General features: G+C 38.9%; 1 protein-coding gene across 1 annotated transcript; it reads left to right on the top strand.

The window, feature by feature from the left end:
* The first annotated feature begins 733 nt into the window (after positions 1-733).
* Positions 734-17,587, top strand: LOC132611139 (uncharacterized). Its single transcript, XM_060325544.1, has 8 exons — positions 734-1,154; positions 3,979-4,118; positions 4,250-4,349; positions 4,513-4,611; positions 4,950-5,297; positions 15,293-15,385; positions 15,497-15,703; positions 17,027-17,587. The coding sequence occupies exons 1-8, from the start codon at positions 834-836 to the stop codon at positions 17,288-17,290; spliced, it is 1,572 nt and encodes a 523-aa protein (XP_060181527.1). The 5' UTR covers positions 734-833; the 3' UTR covers positions 17,291-17,587.
* Positions 17,588-23,866: the final 6,279 nt, after the last annotated feature.

The following is a 23,866-nucleotide window of genomic DNA, read 5'->3' as shown; positions in this document are numbered from 1 at the left end:
TCTTCTTATTTTACCTTTGTAATAATTGTTCTTGGACGTAATAAACATTGACTAATTAATATAAAAAACCCAAGTGAATAGCACATACACATCTCAAGCCCATTACTACTATTCTAGCTCTAGATGCTCCCTCCGTCTCAAATTATTATTATTTTTTTTTTATTTGCATGCCCCTGAGGAAATATTGATAAGGAGGGGTATTTGACTAACTTTTCCCTTATTTATGTCTAAGTTATAATATCTCTCCATTAACCATTCATCTATTTATATGTCATCTCCATTAATGACATAATTCTACCAAGAATAAAGTGGGGAAAAATAAATTAATTGTGCGTTAAACTCATTAAATGACAAATAATTCGAGACAACTAATTAGTAATCACGACAAATAATTTGAGACGGAAGAAATAATAAATAAGAATACTCCCTCCGTCCCATTTTAAATGTCTTAGTTTGACTGAAACGGATTTTAAGAAACAAAGATAACCTTTTGAATGTTGTGGTCTTAAATTAAAGATGTGTGAGTCCTTTAAATCTTGTGGTTTAAAACATGCCAAAATTTACTAAATATAGAAAGAGAAACTCTTTTTGGAACAGATAAAAAAAGAAAATAAGACACTTAAATTGTGATGGAGGAGTAATAGTTTAAAAACTTAATTTCTTAAGGGATTAGATAATTGGAATTATTACATCATTAAATCTAAAATTGTTCAATCAGTGCACATCTTTCAAGGTAAAAAAAAAAAACCCAAAATCAGTTCTTTTGTCTTTTTTCTTCACACAGATGCGAGTCGAAGAACCCTCATCAATCGCCATCTCTCCAAAAAAGGAAAATGCATCCTCTGTCCTCTTCACCATCATCTCCGTCACCGTTATCTAACGCCGACAGCAGTGTGTCAGCGGAGCGCCGTCTACGTGAGGCAGAGGAGCGTTTAAGAGAGGCAATTGAAGAGCTTCAACGCCGTCAACGTCGTGCACGTAGTATTTACCCGCCTTGTGACCATGCTGATGAATCATCATGCGTTGCTAATGCTATTGGTAATGTTTGTCAGAGTTTTCTTCTCTCTTATGGTGTCCGTGTTGGTATTGGAATACTCCTCCGCGCTTTTAAACTCGCTCGTCGACACTCTTATTCCTCCTTACTTGATCTCAAGGTAACTAACTCCGTAAAATTTACTTGAGAATAACATTCATTTGATTTGTGTTTTCTTGGTCTTGACTTCATTTCGCCTTTAGACTGATCTCAACTGTAGAAATAGGTAGATTTTGTTGGAAAATCAGGTTATAACAATAAGTTTAGTTTCCTAATTGTGATACAGTTAATTACTCGCGTGCGTTTAAGCTTGCTCACAGTCACTCTTTTTCCTCTTTATTTGATCTCAAGGTAACAAAATTCTGAAACTCTGTATATTTACCTTATCTATTTGAGTGTTTGTCAATTATGTACGTTAGATTAATTTAATCATTAATTTCATTTATGATTGCCTTTAGACTGATCTCAAGGTTCCAAATTTCTGAAACTATGTATTAGATTAATTTATCAATAATTTGATTTATGATCGCTTTTGCACTGATCTCAAACTGAAACTCTGTATAATTACCTATCTTCTGGGTATGTTGTTGTTGTATTAATTTATCATTAATTTTGTTTTACCTTCATTTCGCCTTTAGACTGATCTCAACTGTGTTACATTTATCTGTCTACTTGAGTGTTTGTTAATTATGTACGTTATAGATTAATTTTATTATTGATTTGATTTATGATTTTTTGGTTTAGTCTGATCTCAACTGTGTTACATTTGCCTGTCTACTTGAGTATTTGTCAATTATGTACGTTACAGAGCAATTTATCATTAATTTTATTTATGAGTTTTTGGTTTAGACTGATCTCAACCGTGTTACATTTACCTTATCTACTTGAGCATTTCTCTATTATGTACGTTATAGATTAATTTATCATTAATTTGATTTATGATTTTTCGGTTCTACCTTCATTTCACCGTTTGACTGACTCAAGGTTCCTAAATTCTCAAAATCTGTATATTTACCTGTCTATTTGAGCATTTCTCAATTATGTACGTTAGAGTAATTTATCATTGATTTGATTTATTTTGTGATTTTTATGTTTTACCTTCATTTCGCCTTTATACTGCTCTCAACTGTGTTACATTTACCTGTCTACTTGAGCATTTTGTCAATTATGTAATTTATCATTAATTTGATTTATGATTTTTTCGTTTTACCTTCATTTCGCTTTTAGACTGATCTCAAGTGTGTTATATTTTGAATTTTTCCTGTCGTCGGTTGGACAATGTATTTCAATAGAATAAAATCTTTTGTACCGTCAAATACTCCTTTAGTGTTTCGGTGTTGTAATTTTGTTGAATGCTTGCCTTTGTTTTTACTAAAGCTTGTTCCTGATTCTATTTACTTATTTTTTGGTGATTCAGTTACACCTTAGTTTAGCTCCTGATATATTGAGAAGATCATGATCTGGAATGAACTTCGTTATTAGAAAGATATATTTGTTTTTTTATTTCATTTTGAAATTGCTTCAGTTCTGATGAAACTCGTTTTAAGATTTGTATATTATTTTTGAAGTTGCTCAAGTTTTGATCAAACTGGGATGAAATAATTATGTGGAAGATGTTATATATGATATAGTTCATAGCAGCATTCCTGTAATTGCAAGAGAAAGGGCATTTTGGCCTATAAGCATCCACGTCCGAGTTAGTTTTGCATTCTATATGATTTTTTAGATTTCCTCACTTGAAGAATATTGACTCCAACTCTGAATAGATAGAATGGTTATCAATTCCTCGATATTTTTGGATTGAGCCTTAGTTGATTGATGATATATTGATGGAATGGTTATCAATTCCAAGATAGGATATATTGGGTCTTTTAGTGCCCTGGAGTACCATAGTGTCGGTGATTACATTCCAAGTGGTTTATGACTTTGTTCTGGCAGTATTTATTGTGTTTTCATCAGCTACTGGGACATATGGGTTTATCAAATCGCTTGGCCATAAGGATATTTAGTCAATCAAAGATTACTGGGCAAACACACACTCTTTCCCTCTTTGTGTGTCTGTGTGCGGGTGTCTGCATGAGTGTTTCTTACCACCCAGCTGATGTTGAAAAGTCATACAAAAACTTTATGCATGTTTTGCTTATCCTTTCTCTCTATCTCTCTCCCCCTCTCCCCCTTCTCTTTTTATTTTTTTGGGGATAAAAGCCTGCTCTTTCAGTACTGGTGGACCATGTGGATTTTTCTCCCAAACACTTTGTAAAGCCAATTTTACCTCTGTCCCACTGTTTGTTCCTTTTGCTTGTAGATCAACATCGATTAATTTACTCTTTAGTGGTGAAATATATTTGCTATGGAGTACACCTTGTGCGCTGCCTCCACAATTGTTTTGTGTCTCGGTTGATTTCCCTTCCTTTAGCTACTAAGATGTTTCCGTTCGCTAAGTTTGAAAAGAACATATTGCAGGATGACTTAATCCTTCATGCTGCAGAATTTTCTTAATTCAGGATGTACTTTTAAGAACCAGTACTTAATTACTGCAATTTCTAAGGATTAGAAGGTTAAAGGGGCTGGAAATCCCAGACTTTTGACCTTTTAATGGTTTGAACTTGTTTCTCCTTGGTATTTGACCAGCCTCTTGATAAGTTATCTTGGAGTTGCAAACCACAGGAAGTTGTGAAATAATTTAGCAATTTCAACTGTAGCGTAAAGGCTAAATGGATGTTATTGATCTTTGGCCATATGCACAGCCCCCTAAATCATGAAGGAAAAAGTAAAAGAGAATATAAAAGAAGATTTTACGGAAGAGGATATTACAATTTTAGAGTACATGTATGCTGATCTCTGTCTGTTCATCTGTCTGTCCATCCGTCCCTGGTCTCCTCTATGAATACATAGGAGGGTTCATTTCTTGTTCTGTGCATTTCTGAATCCTTGTGTATATGCAGCAACTTGTCTCTGAAAAAGATCTAATTGTAAGAGAGGAAGCATGTCGAATTGGTCTGCTCTTTGGGGGATTTACTGGTTCCTATCATGCTCTAAGATGCTTGCTAAGAAAGCTGAGAAGAAAAGAGACACCCTTAAATGCGTAAGTACACAATGCTGAATTCTCAACTTAAAAGTTTTGACTTACTTTTCCTTGGTTTTGCTTTGAGAAGCTTTTGATACTTGATATTCTATCCAATATATTTGACTTGGCTAAAGGGGATGATGGGGCAGAATTTTAGCAGGTTCAGTGGCAGGTCTGTCTATTTTAGCATTAGATGATTCCAACAGGCGGCGGACTCTTGCCTTGTATCTTCTGGCAAGGCTATCACAGGTACATGCATGCCTTGGCTATTCCCCTTCTCACACCCCCGGGCCAAAACAGAAAAAAAGAGCAAAAGAAAAAGAAAAAAAAAGAAGAATAAAGAGAAAAGTTAATGTCTTCCTTTTCTGTTTTTTCTACTGGCTTGTACTCTGATGACTTTACAATTTGTCAGTGTGCGTATAATTCTGCCAAATCCAAGAACCGGTTTCATCTCTGGGGAAGTCACTGGAGTCATGGAGATTCTTTACTCTTTGCATTGGCATGTGCCCAGGTAGTTCTCGTGATGCTTAACCTTTTTTGCGAATGTTTAAGAGCCTTTTTCACCCATGTTTTAAATTCCATGTACTTATCTGCAGTTTGGTGGTTGGAAGGGGGTGGCTGGGATATCATAAATTTTTAAATATCCAAGTTTATACCCTAGGAGATTGAACTTATTCTTCTTCTTCTGTTCTTTCTTCCTTTACCTTTTTTTTTTTTTTTTTTTTTTTTTTTTTTGTAATTTAAATATGCGTAAGGAGTTGAACTTCTCGTACGATGCTAGATAACTTGTTCTTTTTACATCTGGACAAAGTAGTTACAGATCTAGTTTTAATCTTAAATGTTTTGCAGGTTATGTACTCCTTCATAATGCGTCCTGAGAGCCTTCCGAAAGCATATAGAGATTTCATTCAGAAGACTGGGCCAGTTGCAGCACCAGTCTACAAAGCTGTTAAGGATTGCTGTAGAGGCTCTCCAGTTGATGTTGCTTCATTACATGCCTATTTGTCCAAAGCAAAGGGTTCTACTACCATGAAGTTGGAAGAATTTCCCTCTATTATACCGTGCTCTGTAATTCACCCAGGGACCAAGTCTTGCTTAGTTCATGATGCTAATGCAGCAGCAGCAACTTTCCGGAAAACATTTCCTCTTTACTTCTCTTTGACTTTTGTGCCCTTTGTCGTTCTACGCTTGCAGAAGGTACAATTTATTAATATTGGTTTCTGTTACGCCTGTCTTTCTGCTTTGATTTCTTGTTAAGCTGTTGCCAGGAAAATTATATAACTGAGCTGCTGGTACTTCTGTTAAACAAGATGAGATCATAGACCGACATGGTTGGGTTTTCCTTGGTATATATGTTCGGCTTTCTAGAGGTCAAATCCAGTTATAAATTGAAAATATAATGATTAATATACTAGGGATGTAGAGTATGTTGTTGTCGTTTCTGTTTAATTCGTCTTCTGTTGTTTAAGTTGCCTGGATCCATTAGAAAACAGTATTACGAGGACCATGTGATGGAAATTTTGATGGTCCAACCTTTAAGTTATGTTATTGTAACCTAGAGTAGTAGAATTGCTACTAAAGTAAGAAAGTTTCAACAAATGCTCCCAGCACATTTCTCGAGGTAATACTCTAAGGTCTTATTTTGTCTCCCCATCCTCTTTCTGGGGAGAAACTATGTTTTTTTTCTCAATCATTGCATTAGTGATTGATTAGAAACTTAGTTTAAGGGTTCAATGGAAAATAAAATTTATTTCAAGGTGGAAGACAAATCTTTTGATATTACAGAAAGTTAGTCAAGAGCAGAGGTGTAGTATCAGGTATCAATGGTTGAATGCATGCGAAATTTAACTCGAAGAATAACATTGAGTAAGAAGTTTTTAATATGGTTTTGCCATTTGTTGCATCTTGCTTCCGGAGCATGTGGAAACAATTTAAGAAGATGGAAAACCGGAGATCATTTATCCAACTACTACTTTGCTCAGAAACATAATAACGGTGGGAGATTCGTCAGTGTAGTGGCAATACAAGGAGAAAGAAGATCCGTCATCATTCTGCCACAAATCACTTCAAATGCAGGATGGAGGGATTTGACAACTAAATCAAAAGATTCATTAATAGAAATGATCCAGTTACTAGAGACATTCAGATCCCTAAAATGAACTTTTCCTATGCTGAATCTGTCAAGAAGTAGATGGCAGTCAGGGGAGGCACTCCCTCTTTCTGTACAGTCACAGAACGATCTAGTAGTAATCTCAGAGAGTTTCTCATCTTTAGAAAATGGTGTATAGCATATGTGTTTTTTGGAGATTTCCCGGTTTAAAGAAATAGATCTTGGGTCTTACTGAACCCCAAAAGCTAGCTCATAAGGGGAGGATTGCCCAAGTCCATACAAGGATACCACCCATCCCTTTTTCATTTGTGGGACTCTTTGACAACCCACGTCACACCCAGGGCTGGACATTTGGTGCGTGGGTAATTTAAAACAGACTAAAATAGACTCCACCGGCGACCTCTGATAGTGCCGGCGAACACCTCAAACAGCAAAAAAAAAAAAAAAAAAAAAAAACAGTTGTCTTTTCAGTGACTTTCCAGTAGAAACATGCAGGGCGCTAACCTTTTTTTCATCAGTAGGGATAAATCCTTTGAACTCAGGAATACGGGGGACAAATATTATAACTGGTTTTCATTAATAGAAAGGGGAAAGAGATACACAAGCAAGATCAATATGGATACTCAAAACTTGAGATGGGTGTGCGAAGCGCTTATTCAAGCATCAAAAGGTACTGGTCGATTATATAGAAGGTGGGGAAGGAAGCAACAACACAATCTTTTCAGAGTTTACCAAAACTTCAATGTTTATGGTAGATTTGTTCGCATAGAGGTTTGGCATGGTTCATCTAAAGCAGCAGTGATAATCCCTGAGATCAGCCTCAACAGTGGATGGTCAGATATTGCAAAGAAAATCCTCCGATTTCTGGGAGAATTCAGCAAAGCAGAGCCATTGCTTCCTCCTCCCCTATTGACAAAATCTTATCGTGCGGCTGCTAGCATTGAGAGATGGCCAGAAATAAGTCAAGGAACGAACAAAGGAGAATGGAATGAAAAGCATCCTCTGCATAGGAGCTTGGTTGGCACCTTCAATGATCCATTTCACCACAGTCCCAATCCCGAAACTATTCAGAAATGGTTCATTAGTAGATGGAGAGTTACTGCTGGAATCAAAGTCATACCTTTAGACCACAATCAGTTCCTCTTTGAGCTTCCTTCCAGGCAAGAGGCAATAAGGGTACAGGCAGGGAATTGGTTCTGGAACGGAAGACATCTTTCTTTATCTTGGTGGTCGCATGACATTTTTTCATTACAATCTGGTAACCGCTCGGAAAACATATGGCTGAAAGTTTTTGGAATCCCCCTAAATGCTTGGTCAATGGACACTTTTGAGCATATAGGGGCTCGTTGCGGGGGTTTTATCGGTGTTGATGAAGATACGAAGAACAGAACCCACCTGATCTGGGCTCGTATTTGCGTCAAAAAATCAGTCATGAAGTTTCCGGCAAGTTTGAATTTTGAATTTGATGATAGGATCTTCGAATTGCCAATAATTAAGAAAATCCGGTCTTTTTCTTTACCTGCTGGTCTTTCAACTGGTTTGCCTGAGGATAAGATGGGGTCAAATACTTTCTCAGTTCCACGTGCTATTACCATTAATGATTCACATGTCACACATGTGGAAGAACCTGTGGAGAAAAGAGGAATTCGAAGGATTTAAACACAAATGGGCCGGCCTTAATTTCTTCTAATAATCAAGGTAGTAAGAAACACTACAAAGGGAGAACTTCATTAGCTTTGAACAGCGGTTACTACACTAAAGGCCCACTTACAAGCAAACACTTCAAGCAACAGAAAAAGAAGCAAGTGTGGAGATCATCTGTACCAAAGCTGGACCCATGCTGCTTCAGAGCTTCATCTTCCTTGAATGCTTCATTCTCTTTTGATCCTTTTGAACTAGAAATTCAAGCTTCCAGTCTCAGGGATTTAGAACCCATGGAGGGGACACTATCCGAGCCTGAAGCATATGATGAAGCAGACAACGCAGGACACTCGATGGACCCTCATATACCCAAACCGATACTCTCAGTAATGTCAGTGACAGATAAATCTGACTCTGGTGTCTCATCTCAGTCCTTCAACAGTTTTCTTCCTTTGCCTTGGCATGATCCACAAATTCAAACTATTGATATCCCTGATGTGGTGGAAACCTCAAAATGGACGAAGTTGACAATGATGAAGGCTTGCAAAGTGTTGGGGGTAAATGTTGCTGGGTTTGAACATGAACTTCTGGGAATTATTCTGAGAATGGAGGAAAGAAGAAAAGTGCAAATTCTTGAGCAAAAAAATAAAACAGGAGAATTAAAGAAAGGGAAAAGCAAAGCAGATATTGAACTTAAAAGATTGGATTGGGGTCTCCATGACGAGAGTGGGAAGAAAGAAAGGGGCAGGTCTCACAAGGCTCATTCCAGATGAGAGTTAAAACACTCAGTTGGAATGTGCAGGGTCTCAACAATACAGACAAGAGAAGCACTTTGAAATCTCTTATTCATAAGTGGGGAGTTGATATTATTTGCCCGCAGGAAACCAAAATAGAGACATGGAATCCATCTCTAATCAGACAAATTTGGGGAAACAGATGGATCTCTTGGGTAGAAGTCAAAGCAATTGGTACTAAAGGAGGGATATTAATAATGTGGGACAAAAGAGCTTGGAAATGTGTTGATTTTGAAGCAGGAGCCTTTTCTTTATCATGTAGATTTGAAAGTCTTGCTGAGGACTTCAAATGGGTTTTTACTAGCGTCTATGGCCCTCAGACCAATCCAGAAAGGGAGGATCTTTGGCTCGAGTTAGCTTCTATCAGGGGATTATGGTCTGACCTATGGGTCATAGGAGGGGATTTCAATGTGTGCAGATTTGTGGGGGAAAGATTGAACTGTGTTAGAAGATCAAAGGCGATGCTGGGCTTCTCCAACACTATTCTGGACCTGGATTTGATTGACCCTCCTCTTCAAGGAGCACAATTTACCTGGTCAAGAGGGGAGGAGTCTCTCCAAGCCTCTAGAATTGACAGGTTCCTTATCTCAACAGAATGGAGTGAGCTGTTCAATGCTATCAAACAATACACTTTGCCTAGAGTTTTTTTCTGATCATAAACCAATTATCCTGGAAAGTGGGGATTGGGAGGCCACACCTTTTTATTTCAAATTTGAAAACATGTGGCTTCAAGCTGAGGGTTTCATGGACATGATAGAAGGATGGTGGATTTCTTACACTGTACTAGGCACCCCAGACTTTGTGCTAATGCAGAAACTAAAGAATCTCAAGAAAGACATTACTAAATGGAATAGAGAGGTCTATGGAAAAATTGAGGCTCAAAGGAACAAGGCACTCAAAGAACTTGGAAAGCTGGACCAGTTAGCTGAGCTCAGAACTCTATCTACAGAAGAGAAAGGTCAGACATTAAATCTTAAGCTTGAACTTCAGCAAATAGCAACTGCTGAAGAGATCTCATGGAGACAAAAATCAAGATGTTTATGGTTGAAAGAGGGGGATAAGAATACAAAGTTTTTCCAAAGAATGGCCAACTCTCATAGAAAGGGTAATACCATTGACAGACTCAAAATAGGGAATGAAGTAATTGAAGATAAAGAAAGGATCAAGAATGGTATTCTGGAGTACTATCAACAAATCTACACAGAGACTGAATCTTGGAGACCCTCAGCTGTCTTTGAAGGTCTGTCAAGTCTCAACACAGTTGATAAAGAGGATCTTGAACTTCCTTTCACCGAAGTGGAGATCTCAGAAGCTCTCATGACTTGTGCCCCTGACAAAGCTCTAGGCCCTGATGGTTTCACTATGGCCTTCTTTCAGAAATCATGGAACTTCATCAAAGCAGACCTGCTAGCAACTTTTAATTTCTTTCATCAGAACTGCCAAATGGTGAGATCATGCAATGCCTCTTTCATTGCTCTTATCCCAAAGAAGAAAGGGGTCGCGGAGCTTAGAGATTATAGGCCTATAAGTCTTATAGGCAGTGTCTACAAATTGCTGGCCAAAACTCTAGCTAAGAGGCTGGGAAAAGTGGTGGATTCCTTAGTTTCTGGACTGCAGAATGCTTTTATGAAGAATAGGCAGATCATTGATGCATCTATGATTACCAATGAAGTGCTAGACTGGAAAATTAAAAGTGCAGAGACTGGGATCCTATGCAAATTAGATATTGAGAAAGCTTTTGATCAGCTTAACTGGGCTTATTTAGTAAACATTTTGAAGCAAATGGGTTTCGGGGAAAGGTGGATAAGGTGGATTTATTTCTGTATTTCGACAGTGAAGTTTTCAATTCTGGTGAACAGAAGTCCAGTTGGGTTTTTCTCTTCTCAAAAAGGACTCAGGCAGGGGGATCCATTGTCCCCTTTCTTCTTTATCATTGCGATGGAAGGATTATCTCAACTGTTAGCAAAGGCCAAAGAACTCAAGTGGATTCAAGGGTTCCAAGTGGGCAGAAATCCTTCCACCTCAGTATCGGTCTCTCATCTACTATATGCAGATGACACCCTTATAATTTGTGGAGCTGATTGTCAGCAGGTCTCTAATCTCAACACTACCCTCATGATCTTTGAGGCCATCTCTGGACTTCATATCAATATGCTTAAGAGCACTATATATCCAGTGAATGAAGTGGCCAACCTAGAAGCTCTTGCTGATATACTTAGCTGCAAAACAGGCTCCTTTCCCACCACCTACTTGGGACTTCCTTTGGGTGCTAAATTCAAATCATCTGGGATGTGGAGTGGGGTCATTGAAAGAATGGAGAAAAAACTAGCCACTTAGCAGATGCAATACCTATCATTGGGTGGTAGGCTTACCCTCATCAACAGTGTCCTAGACAGCATCCCTACTTACTGTATGTCACTCTTCCCTATGCCAAGCTCAGTTCTAAAGCAAATTGACAGGCTCAGAAGGAAATTCCTATGGAAAGGTAACAGTGTTACTCATAAATTCTCTTTGGTTAAATGGCAATCAGTTATTCAACCCAAAGGCTAAGGGGGGCTGGGAATCAGAAATCTTAAGCTTCATAACAACAGCCTACTCATGAAGTGGCTTTGGAGATATGGTCAAAATGAGGCAGGGTACTGGAAGGAAATTATCAAAGCTAAATATGGTATTCAAGACCACTGGACTGCAAAGAAAAGCAATGAACCACATGGGGTTGGAGTATGGAAACACATCAGTAGTCTCCAAGAGGAATTCTTCAAGGCTGTCTCATTCAAGGCTGGAAATGGGCTTAAGATCAGATTTTGGCAGGACAAATGGCTCGGGGACACTTTAGTAAGAGACTCATTTCCCTCACTATTTCTGATAGCTTCTAACAAAGAAGCAACATTAGCTCAATATAGAGATAACAACCGCTGGACACCAATTTTAAGGAGAAACTTACAGGATTGGGAAGTTGATGATTTTCTTTCTCTGTTACAAAGATTGGAACAATGTATTCTGGTGGCTGAATCTCAGGACAGAATCCTCTGGGGCAATTCTAAGGAAAAGATTTTCACTGTGAAGGAATGTTACAACTGGAGCTCCCAAAATAGCCTTTTAGAGGTTTGGCCTTGGAAGCTTGTATGGAGAACCAGACAGCCTCTCAGAGTTACTTGCTTCATTTGGACTGCACTGAAGGAAGCATGCCTAACACAAGACAATCTTAGGAGGAGAGGTGTAATCGTCGTTAACATGTGTGCCATGTGCAAGCAGGCCTATGAAAGTGTCAACCATCTATTTTTGCACTGCCCTGCAGCAGCTAGACTCTGGTATTTCTTCTACTCTATGCTTGGTCTCCAATGGGCAATGCCTTTCAACATCAAAGATGCCTACGCTAGCTGGATACTCTGGAGAGTTGACAAATCCATTAAAAGAATCTGGAGAATGATTCCAGCAGTAATTTTTTGGAACCTATGGAAGGAGAGAAACAGTAGATGCTTTGAAGGAATCTCAACTCCTATTTGCTCCCTAAAGTCTAGGTGTTTAGCTAGTCTTTATAGTTGGCATTTTTTTGCTCCTGTAAACAGTGTGGGTAACTTTCTAGATTTTGTTAGCTCCCTTTCTCTAGTTCGGTAGAGATGGACTATCTTTAGATTGCTTTTCTACAAGTTTTTGCTGAGTCTGCTTCATGTTTCTGTTTGAAGCAGCTTTTCACCTATCTGTAACCTTGCATCTTCTTGATGCTTTACTAATGAAATTTTATTACTTTACCAAAAAAACTAAAGTCTCAGACATGTCAGCAGCTTTGATCAAGGATGAGGCATGTTATTTAGACCCAGACAACCAGAGAACCAATCCTTTTTGGTGGAATTGCAAGTCAATTTATTGCCCTAGGCTCGTTCTTTTCTAGGCACTTCTACAGTGTTTCGATTTGATGAACAACTGCTAGAGCAAGAGAACCCCCAATTTGATTATACAAAAAACACATGCCACTGAGGATGACACAATGGCAATTATTCAAGAAGAAGAAGAGTCTTCCCTCAATCATTCAGTGGAGGTAGAGCAGCAACTAGTCGATTATGAAGCTACAAAATCAGATTTATGGCTTGTTGATGTGGCTCTTCCAGTGGAGCCTCAGATCGAAATCGTAGAGATGAAAGCTTCTCTATGGATGCACAAAAATGTGATAAAGTTGAACAAACAAATATTCAATGAAACTTCGAGGCCGTGAAATGGAACTTGCATGTCCAGATTTTTGATGAATCAAATGGTTGATGTTAGATACTTGCACAGTGTCTAGGTTGTGGAGCTTGTTCTCTCCCTACAAATTATCTAGGCATACCTTTGGGACCGAAAAGCAAGTGACCAAATATTTAGAATGGGGATTCGGAAAGTTGCGAAAAGAGATTCACTAGCTGGAAAAATCAGTACCTTTCTTTGTGGGGTGGGGTTTTTTGTGTGTTTTGGGGGGTGGGGGGGTGGGGGGTGGGGGGTGGAGCAATCTTGGTAAAAGTTGTACTTGGTTCATTGCCTACGTATAACAACAACATACCTAGTGTAATCCCACAAGTGGGTCTGGGGAGGGTAGGATGCACGCAAACCTTACCCTATCTTTGTGGGTAGAGACGCTATTTTCGATAGACCCTCGGCTCAAAAGAAGTGAAATCAAAGTAGGATTGAAAGGAAAATAGCGACAACTGAAGCAACAAGTAATAGTACAAATTGAAGTATAAGATACTACGTGAATACTAAATAATACTACTGGATAAGGAGAAGATGAGAAGAGGATACTAGGCTCCCACGTAAAAGTACGACACTCGGCTACCTACTACCTGCTACCCTCTACCCTACTACCCTCATCCTCTACCTCCATACCTTCCTATCTAGGGTCATGTCCTCAGTAAGATGAAGATGTGCCATGTCCTGTCTAATCACCTCCCCCAGTTATTCTTCTGCCTACCTCTACCGCTCTTAAAATATGCTATATCCAACCTCTCACACCTCCTTACCGGTGCATCCGCGCACCTCCTTTTCACATGCCCGAACCATCTCATCCTCGCTTCCCTCTTGTCCGCTACGGAGGCCACTCCCACGTTGTTCTATATAACTTCATTCCTAATCTTATCTCTCCAATTCATTGCCTACATATGTGATGTCTATATCCCTTTGCCTGCAAAAGTGGAAAAGAGAATAGACGTGGCAGAGGAGAAACTTCAATTGGCAAAGCAACTGAGAAAGGAGATGCTACCATTTAATCAAGTGGAGCACTTTGCTGAACAGTAAAAAGGAATGTTGGTTTATGTATAAGAAACTGGAGGAAACATAATAGAAGTTTAGGTATGAAATGGTTTTATGGATTCAGTTTGGAGGAACATGATTTGTGGACAAGAGTCGTTACTGTAAAATATGACAAGAGGAACAATAGTGCTCTTAGCAAGTCGCAACCCCTGTTGGTGCGAGTGTCTGGAGTTCTATAAGGGATTTGTGTCCTCATTTTGCAAGCAACATTAGTGACACAGTTCGGAATGGAATGAAGATTTCCTCCTGGAAGGATAATTAGAGTGAACAAGGTATTCTAAAGGAGCTTTTCCTGATTTTTCAGTCTGGTATTATGATGCAAGAATTCATGAGGTATGGGATCAACCGGGACGGAATCTAAATTGCAGAAAATATCTAAATGACTGGGAGGTTAGTAGACTGGTTGAACTATTCATGGTGCTGGAACAATTTCAAGGAACTACTACAAATGAAGATAGATTGATTTTGATGCAACATAGCAGAGGAGAATACACACTGAAATCTGCCTACATTACACTCACTCATACTGGACACATCTGGCCTTGGAAGCACATTTGGGAAGTTAAAATACCAGATAAGGTGGCTTGATTTGCTTGGTTTTGTAGTTAAAAGAAGCTCGTCAGACCCAAGAAAATCTGAAGAGACAGGGGATGCATTTATCCTTCCTCTATAGATCTACCTTTCTTCAAAATAAAGATATAGTAACTAAAGAAAGCTAAATCGAATTGGAATAGGATAAAGAACACATGAAGGAACAGATAGAGGATTCTAAAAGCTAAAAGCCTAGAAGATTTGATTGTCAGATGCAATTATGTTCTAATTCTAAATGATATTTATGTGGGAAGGAATCAGAGAGCATCAACCATTTATTTTTGCTTTGTGTAGTGACTTATCAGCTGCGGCAACTATTTTTAAATTGAAGGGAATCAAATGGATCATGTCAAAGCTTCCTGTAGAGTTGGTTGCTTTCTGGAAGAACACAGGAGGAAACGGGAGACGGAAGAAATGGTGGAACACAATTCTTGAATGTATTTGGTAGTCTATAAATATTATAAAAGTAACTGAATGGAAGATATTCTGGAATAAAAAAGTAGCTATATTTAGAAAATTAAGAGTAGCTGTCTATTTTTATTCCATTTTCGGTGTTACGAACTTTTAGAAGAAGTAGACTTACTGTTAGACATTATAGAATCTTTGTGAGAAGGACTCACTTTTGTTTTTTATTTTGAGCTGTTACATTGCTCCCTACACAGACTTTGTGCTGAGGATATATTATCCTGTTAACTTTCTAAAAAAACAGAAAAAGAGTTGCTTCTAAAGTAATTCTTTTCAAAGCACTTTCTGATCTTATGTAAATCTTATCCCAGTTTATGGATGCTCCTACACGCACCTGTTGGTATGCTCTTACAGGGGCTGTTCGCTCGACAACCTTCTTGTCCGCCTTTGTTGGAATCTTCCAGGTAGTTTATGTTCTTGATGCCTCATACATCTGGGAGTCCCTAGGCTCCTTTTTTGGTGCTGCCGGTTGACTTGCTTAGTTTTACTGATAAACTTCTCTTTCTGAATAAAAGGCTGTCATATGTTCTCACCGGAAGGTGGCATCAAAGGACCATAAGCTTGTATATTGGGTAGCTGGGGCTCTTTCGGGCCTCTCTGTGTTGCTGGAGAAGAAAGCTAGACGTGGAGAACTTGCCTTATATGTTCTTCCTCGAGCTGCAGATTCTTTGTGGTATATACTAGTGAATCGCCATTTGCTTCCGGATATCAAGAATGCAGAGGTATCTTGTCTCACCTTTCATGCAATTTGGTGCTTTTGTGCTGTCAACCACTCATAAAATTTCATCCTACAATTTATGACTCCTTAATTATATTCTTGTATAAGTTAAAAGCTTTTTTTTTTTTTTCTGATGTAGTAATTGATTCTATTCAAGGCATCCAGAAGATGCAAAGTAGTTACAAAAGATTGAGCACAAGAATGTCAGCTCTAGTACATAACTAAAGAACAAACAAAATCTAAAAGGCTATCAGGGGAATCTATTGGGGATAAAAAGGCCCAACTATGTAAATAAAAAAGACATTTAGCTTTGAGCATAGTTTGACTAGTTGAAAGACCATCAAAACATCTACTACTCCTTTCATTCCATATAATCCAAAAGATGGCAGCTGCCAGCTGGTATCACCTTCCAAATCTTCTTGATGGGGCTGTCAACTTTCCATTGGCTCCAGCTTTCAAAAATTTCCCTGATAGTGTTTGGCATTACCCATTTGAATCCAAAAAAGGTGAGGAACATATGCCATAGATCTGCTGCAGCTGAGCTCTGCAGGAAAAGATGGCTGTGGGTTTCTGATTCTCTATTACACATATAGCACCTGTTCACCATCTGAAATGTCCTCCTTGCCAGATTGTCCTGTGTTAGGCAGGCTTCATATACTGCTGTCCAACTGAAGCAAACAACTTTGAGTGTGAGTTTGACCTTCCAGATTAGCTTCCCAGGCCAGTTGTCAGTGATGGCATTCTGCACCATTTCCAACTTGTAAGCTGCCTGCACTGTGAACTTGCCCCCATCTGAGTGACCCCACCCAAACTGATCTGTTGCATTGTCATTGCTTGTGAATCCATTGAGAGTTTGTAAGAGTGTGAACAAATCCTCTTATTCCCAGTCTTGCAAGTTTCTTCTGAAGGTTAGATTCCAGAAATTCCCATCTCTATATTGCTGTGCTGTTGCATCTGGCTTCCTAGCTATTTGGAACAAGGCAGGGAAATTACTCTTTAGAGGGGTGTTTCCCAGCCACCTATCCTTCCAAACTTGACATATTGGCCATTCCCTACAATCAGATGATGATTCTGTGAGAATTCACCCCAAAGTCTGCTTATGCTCTTCCACACTCCTACTCCATGTGTGCCTAGTGCCTACTCCATGGCAGGGCTGATTTTATACTAATGCAGTTAAAGCTTATTGTGGATAAACATTGAGAAGATTAAACTGTTTACGGGAAGTTTGTTCTGGAAATATTGGGTCTCTTCTTGAGTTACAGGTTTAATTCATAAATCGTGAAATGAAACTTATCAAGCAAATATGCTATTTCTGATTGTTATACAGGTGCCCTTGTTTTGTGCCTGTATGGGGGGTATTATGTACTACCTGGAGCACGAACCAGACACCATGGCTCCCTTCCTCAGAGGCCTGATCCGCCGCTTCCTTGCTAGCAGAATCAGCAATCCTGCTCCACCATCAAATAGAAGTGCCTCCTATACATATCTACACACTCTCGATGCCATGAAGGAGCCAAAAATGCCAGAAAACCGAGAGGCTGAAACTTTAACTGCAGAGAAATACAATCTTGAATCAATACCAGGACTTTGAGCAACTTTTTGACGCTCAGGCCATGTTTTTTCCATTCATCATCCCATTTCATATTGGTTACCTGGCAGCTATTGCATGTTCATTTTGATTAAAATAGAACTCTGGTCAAGCTTATATTCCCCCCTCTTCTTTACATAATTGATCCATGGCATAAAATTCTCATTGTATGTAGGTGAAAGCCAGTAATTCTGGTGAGATAGAATCTAATCAGATCTTGTAAATAAATGTAGCTTACCAATAGATTTTGCTAACCTGGTGGTCAGTTTTAACTGCTGCAGTAGATAGAACTTTATTCTATATCATAATTGATCCATTTTTTTGTACCCCCCTGAGAATTAATGTCCATCATGGCAATTTACTATGCGGAGTCAGTCGTGCTGCTGAATCTCAGCCAAGTCACTGCACAATTATTATGATTACACTGGTGGTCCTAGCGCATGTTTTACTGTTACTTTTATTTTCCCTGCAATAATCAAGTTGCTTGGGCAAGGGATGTTCAGAAAGAAGCTTGGGTTCATTGCGAAAACTATATCCGACCTCCCTGATTAGATGCCCAAATATGGGAGGAAATGGTCATGGGCTTCAGGCGGACCAAGTTGCAGTCGACTGTTGGTAATGGCCTCAGATTTCCCGGGAGTTGGCCATGGCTTGGCATCCCTTCCATTCTATATCACATGAAGTTCAATAAGAGAAAGAAAAGGGCGAAGCTTTAGGTGCAAACCTTGGCGGAACTACAGAATTGTCAACACACTTTGAGAGTAGTTACGTGGAAGGCAAAGTTTGGCGAAGGTGACCACCCGACAAGGGTCAAGTACAGGGTTGGTAACTCTTCAACTGCGAAGAGCGTGGTTCAAAGCTTTGAAAATGGAAGCCTATATAACTTTGGGGGAAGAAGAGGGTTTGGGGGGGCGCGAAGTGAGGATGAAGAAATAGAAGGAGAACAGGAAGTACGGGACTTTGTTAGCAAAAATGGTTGAAAGACATTCGAGAATGAAGGCATCATTGAAGAAACATACCCGTATGCACTAATGCTACAAGAACTGTATCGTCCCATTTAAACAAAACTTATTCCCACAGGACACGTTTCGGTAAAGTCAGCATGGAAAGTGATAACAAGTAAAGAAGAGGGCGTTGCCTACAAGATGTGTTTATTAATGGCTTGCTAGCGAGATAAACCTGGGGATACTTCATGGGCAGTCAATGAGCTTTGCAGCAGTTAAACATGGTATTTTAAGCAACATCAAACTCTTAGTTGGCCGAAACTATCGTCATCTCTGTGGCTGGAGTTGAGAATCGGTGGAGATGGTTAGACAATTTTAAATACAGAAAGTAAGATTTTATGTTGAGATATATGCAATTCTCTCGGCTGTGCTATGGTTGATAGTCCAGTCATCAAGTTGACTCTTTTACCCTATATGTTAAATTTTTGGTAAAGACATTTTGTATACGGTAAAAACCGGATATGCGCAAGACCGGTGACACCAAGGGCGGGGGTAATATCAAATGAGCACAGGTATGATCAGTCTTTTCTTCGGACCGGGGATTGCACCAGATGCGGCTGATCCGAGAAAAGTGAAGTAAATCTGTTTGGTCCGATATCTCCGGACCAAACTCTGCATCGCAGTTAGTCCGGTTTCTCCATGGCCGGGTTGATCGTGGCCGTTAGTCCGGTTTCTCCATGACCGAGTTGATCGTGGCCGTTAGTCCGATTAACCAGTTGCAGAGTTGCCACGCGTTAAGACCGTTCTGTCACATTGTACTGACGATCGTATGGGTGTCAGACCGTACGGTCCTACCTTATCCTTTTAGGATTTCTTTATTCTAAAAAGGCTTTGTGTTGTATGTAAAGCCCATAAGGCAAAACTATAAATAGGAGACATCTCCCTACTTTTAGGGGTTGTCTTTTGGAGATATAGAACATTGTAATAGCAAATATATTAAAGCATTATCACACTCTCCCTCTTTAGTCCGAATCGGTAGATCTTTGTGGTTTTTGCTTATTCTTCTAACATCATTAGCTTAATCATCTATAACAACATATTCATTCAAGGCATTGATATATATTCATATATACATATTATAGCACGCGAATCCATAAATATTTCTCATAAACCCAAAATAGATTAAAGTTATCCACATATCCTATACCTCACTTACAAATTCAATTTTTACCTAAATTCGGGGTAAATAGTTTGGCTCCCACCGTGGGGCTAGGATAATAGTTGTTACACCCCGTATCTTCGAAGAGCACTTATCAAATTTGAAACATAAGTACGTTGAGTTAGGGTTAAGTAAAACCACTTTGGAATATAAGGAGCAAGCATTACTAAGTACATTTATTGAGATAAAGATGTATATAAGCTATACCGGAAGGTTTTATAAGGAAATGAGTGGAAGAAATGAAGTAGTACGACTTTGGAGAAAGGATGGGTAATGTCTTGTGTGAAAAATTTGGTCCAACTTGGGGGGTGAATAGCTCTTAGCATATGAAGTGTTTTGAAGTGAAACAAAAGCTTAAAATGAAGTTCGTCGAGTCTAGTTTCCAACGCAACAAACTGCTCGTTGATAGAATATCGGAGTAGAGAATTATGGACGTTACAAGTTCGGCTGACAGAGTAGAAACGCGTGCTACAGTACTACTACAGTAACCGACTTGCTACAGTACTGATACAGTAAAATGCTACAGTGACCCCGACCCGAATTTGACCCTTATAAAAAGGGTAATAACCCTCTTTTATCACCAGATTTTAGCCCAGAAATTTCTAGAAATTGAAGGGAGAGAGAGAGGGAAACAAAAAGTAAGCAATTTTCAAGTGACGGAGTATTAATCGAAGCTCGGATAAACGCATAGATGTGATTCTAGTATGGTTTTGCGGTGGATTCAAGGTGGATATTAAAGATATCGCTGTTTTAACAAAAAATAAGGTATGAATCTCTCCTTATTAATATTACTTTTGGTTTATTTACGAAGATAGAGTGATGAAATGGTTGTATAATAAAGTCGTTGGTTGAGAAATTGGACAAACATTGCGTGGGATGTTTTATGGAATATTTTGGTATTGATGATGATGTTGTTGATGTTGGTGCTGTTGTAGTTGTTGTTTTGTTGGTATTGTGATTTCGGGCTAGGCATATAAACAGGGGAGGTGCTGCCCGAATTTCGGCAGATTATAAATGGATTTATTTAAAGGACTAAGACAAGCGTATAATGATGAGTCTAACGATTGTGTAAATCCTCTTAAATGTAGACTTGCGAGCTTGGACAAATAAGCGTAGCTAATAGGAGGTGGAACAGGTATGTTAAGGCTCGTCCCTTTCTTTCAAAGGCATGATTCCGATGTTATGGCTTCATAAATGTTTCCATATCTTCCTCGTTTCAAAAGTTAGATGTTTATGACTCCAAGCCATAATTCCTTTCCTAATAATTTATAAATGTTTTCCAAAATGTTCGCATTTTCTAAATCAGAGATTTATAGCTCCGTGAGCTCTTATGATAACAACGATGAACTGTTTTTTTACAATCATAATGATGACGTCAAAGATGAGAATATTTTCCTACGATGATTATGATGATGATGATTCCAGGTTTAAAGGTTCTAAGTTTACGATTTCAATGACGATATAAGAATGTTGAGCTATTTCTTGATTTCTCAATTTTATTCATGAATGATGACTATTTTTAAAGATTCCAAAGTATATGAATTGACGGCTTATGAGATTTATGATCGTATTCTATGTTCTCTTAATGCTATTCTTCGTTGATAGTTTCACCTTATAATAATCGTTCCTTCAAGATGAGACAAGGCCACGATGATTATTCCATAATATAATCGGAGGTTACCGACCTTACGTCACTCCGATAGATACATGACTTTCTTTGGGCTCTCATGCATGCTGCTTATATGATATATGATATATGTATATGATATATGTATATGTATATGGGGAATATGAGAAAAAAAGAGTGGCGCTATAGGCGCATTTCCACCTGATCAGTTGGTGTAATATGATATCATCCCGGACGCGGGACACATGTGGCTAAATGGATCGGAGGCGACACCTTGGCATATTTTCTGTATATATGAACAAGAAATGTTTTTCAAAGAAAGCTAAGCATGCATGGCATCCGCCCTAAGAGGCGCTCATATGTATAGGTTACTCTTTTGTCTTACGATACGCTCTATATTTCCATTATGTTATTATTCATACTTTACATCCCTTACTATGTTACTATTCATGCCTTACATACTCGGTACATTATTCGTACTGACGTCCCTTCTTGTGGACGCTGCTGCGTTCATGCCCGCAGGATCAGGTAGCCAGTCGGACGATTCACAGCAGTAGGACCTCTCCTCAGCGACAGTCGGTATACTCCATTGATCCGGAGCTACACCCCTTTTGGTATGCTATTCGATTACGTACATATATGGGTACGACAGGGCCTTGTCCTGTCATTTCTACAGTTTGTACTCCATAGAGGTCTGTAGACAGTGATATGTAGTCGTGTTGTTATGCAGCCTCATCGGCACTTATTTTGTTGTACAGTATATATGAAGCGGCTAATCGGCTTGCGCTGTTACTCTGAGCATTTGTGTTTATATGTATGTGTTGGCCGTGGATTCCCGATACGGTGCCTCTTATGTTGATTGTTCGGGAGACAGTCCAGCTCAGTTACAGATTGTGTATGGGCCCAGGGTAGTCAGTGAAAGGTAAATATAGGCATAAGAGTGCTTGACCAGCAATGGTCAGGGACTTGTCGCGGTTCATCGGTTTGGGTCGCCGAACCAACAAGGGACGAAACACGGATGGTCGAGAGTAATGGATCTGGAGCCGGTTCATCTGTTATATCCCGTATTTTTGAACCTCGGAGCATCTGCTGGGGTGGGGCCCACATACCGAGATTTTTTTTGGAACATCTGAAAAGTCATATGAATCACATATGTAAAGTTAAACACAACTCATGAAGTACCTTTGGACCAAATCAAAGTGGAAACCCTCCAAACGAATATTTTTAAGAAAACGTTTTCGGGTGACCTGACTTTGGGGGGCAAAAACTGTATTGTAAGTTTGGAATTTCGAAAATACCTTGAAATAGAAGTTGTAGATAATTGAATTAGCTTTCAATCCATAGGTCGTGGGTTCCCAGGTGACGTCGGTACAAGGAGTTATGAACGTTTTAAGGTCGAAAGGTCAGTGGGCTAGGCCCAACTCGGGACCAACCGAGTTGGCCCAAAAAAATAAAATAAAAATTTAGGCCCAATGTTTAAGGGGTGGCCGGCCAAGTGAGGCCCAACCCATGGCTTTAATGAATATTTCCATGTGCTAATTAATTATAAAGGGATCACTATCCCTTAGAAGGTTCAAGAGACATAGAAGAGAAAGAAGAGCAAAACAAGAGCAAAAAAAAGAAGGCATTTCGGGTTTGGTGTGGAAAATTCACCACCAAAAATCTTGTGTTAAAAATTTGTATTTTGTGGTTTCCTTACTAAGTTGAGTTCCCTCTTCAACTTGGTGTAGTTGGTTTGGAGAAAGGAGGCCTTGGTTCACCAAAGTGATCACAAATTCAAGTAAAGAAGACTAGAGGAAAAGGTAAGAATTTATCCTTTATTCTTGTGTTATGGAGTTTTGTTTGGGTTGTAGTATATAGAAATGTGTTGATTGTATGGAGAAATGGAAGTTTGCAAAGTGGGTGTGTGGTATATATGTGTAGCCATGTGTATTTGTATATTGTATAGCCAAAAATGTATAGAATTCATGTTGTATTCTAGTTGTGAATGTGATGGAATTTATGTTGAGAATGAAAGTGGAATAAATTTGATTGAATGGAGAAAAATAGCATATGGCCGTGTGGTATATTTGACTTGGGAATGAAATGGATTAAGTTTGTTTAGAGTATTGGAGTGTTGTTGTAATGCTTGATATGTAAATGAAGTTAGAATGATATAAGTTTGTATTGAATTGGAATGTAGAAACTTATGTCGTTTTAGTATGGTTTTTCCGACATTAAGGAAATGAAGTTGTTTGGTTGTTAGTTGTGATGACCATTGATGAATTTGGAAGTTGGAAACTTGTTATGAAGTTGTATGCCAAAGATTTGATGTTTTGCATAAGTTATGATTTTGGCGGAAGATTGTATATCATGTATATCTTAAGGAAAACGATATGAAATGTTTCTAGAACTATATGGTGATGATCATGATGGTTGTTGAATATGAAATTATTGATCTTAGTTGAAAGTTGGGTTGAATTGAAGATTATGTCAACTTGTGAGAAAAATGACTAGTTGAAGGATATTTGTGTTTTTAATGTTCATTGTTGATATTGTTGTTGTCGTTTGGGTTGTTGTTGATGATTTATAGCCGAGTTGAATTCTCGGGGTGTCATATGTATAGGGGAAGTGCTGCCGAAATTTCGGTAGCCAAATATGCTTAAAGTTGAAATAATGGCATTAATAATTCACAATTGGTAAACTTGACCAATTGCAGTTTTTCGACGAAACGGGAAGTGAGTTTGGAAAGGCTTAAGGAGCGCGAAAGGTATGTAAAGCAACCCCAATTCTTCCCTTGGCATGCCCCT

The sequence above is a fragment of the Lycium barbarum genome, chromosome 9 (genome assembly GCF_019175385.1).
Source record: "Lycium barbarum isolate Lr01 chromosome 9, ASM1917538v2, whole genome shotgun sequence".
Lineage (NCBI taxonomy): Eukaryota > Viridiplantae > Streptophyta > Magnoliopsida > Solanales > Solanaceae > Lycium > Lycium barbarum.
The sequence above is the reverse complement of the archived record's forward strand: the minus strand, read 5'-3'. Positions and strand labels throughout refer to the sequence as shown.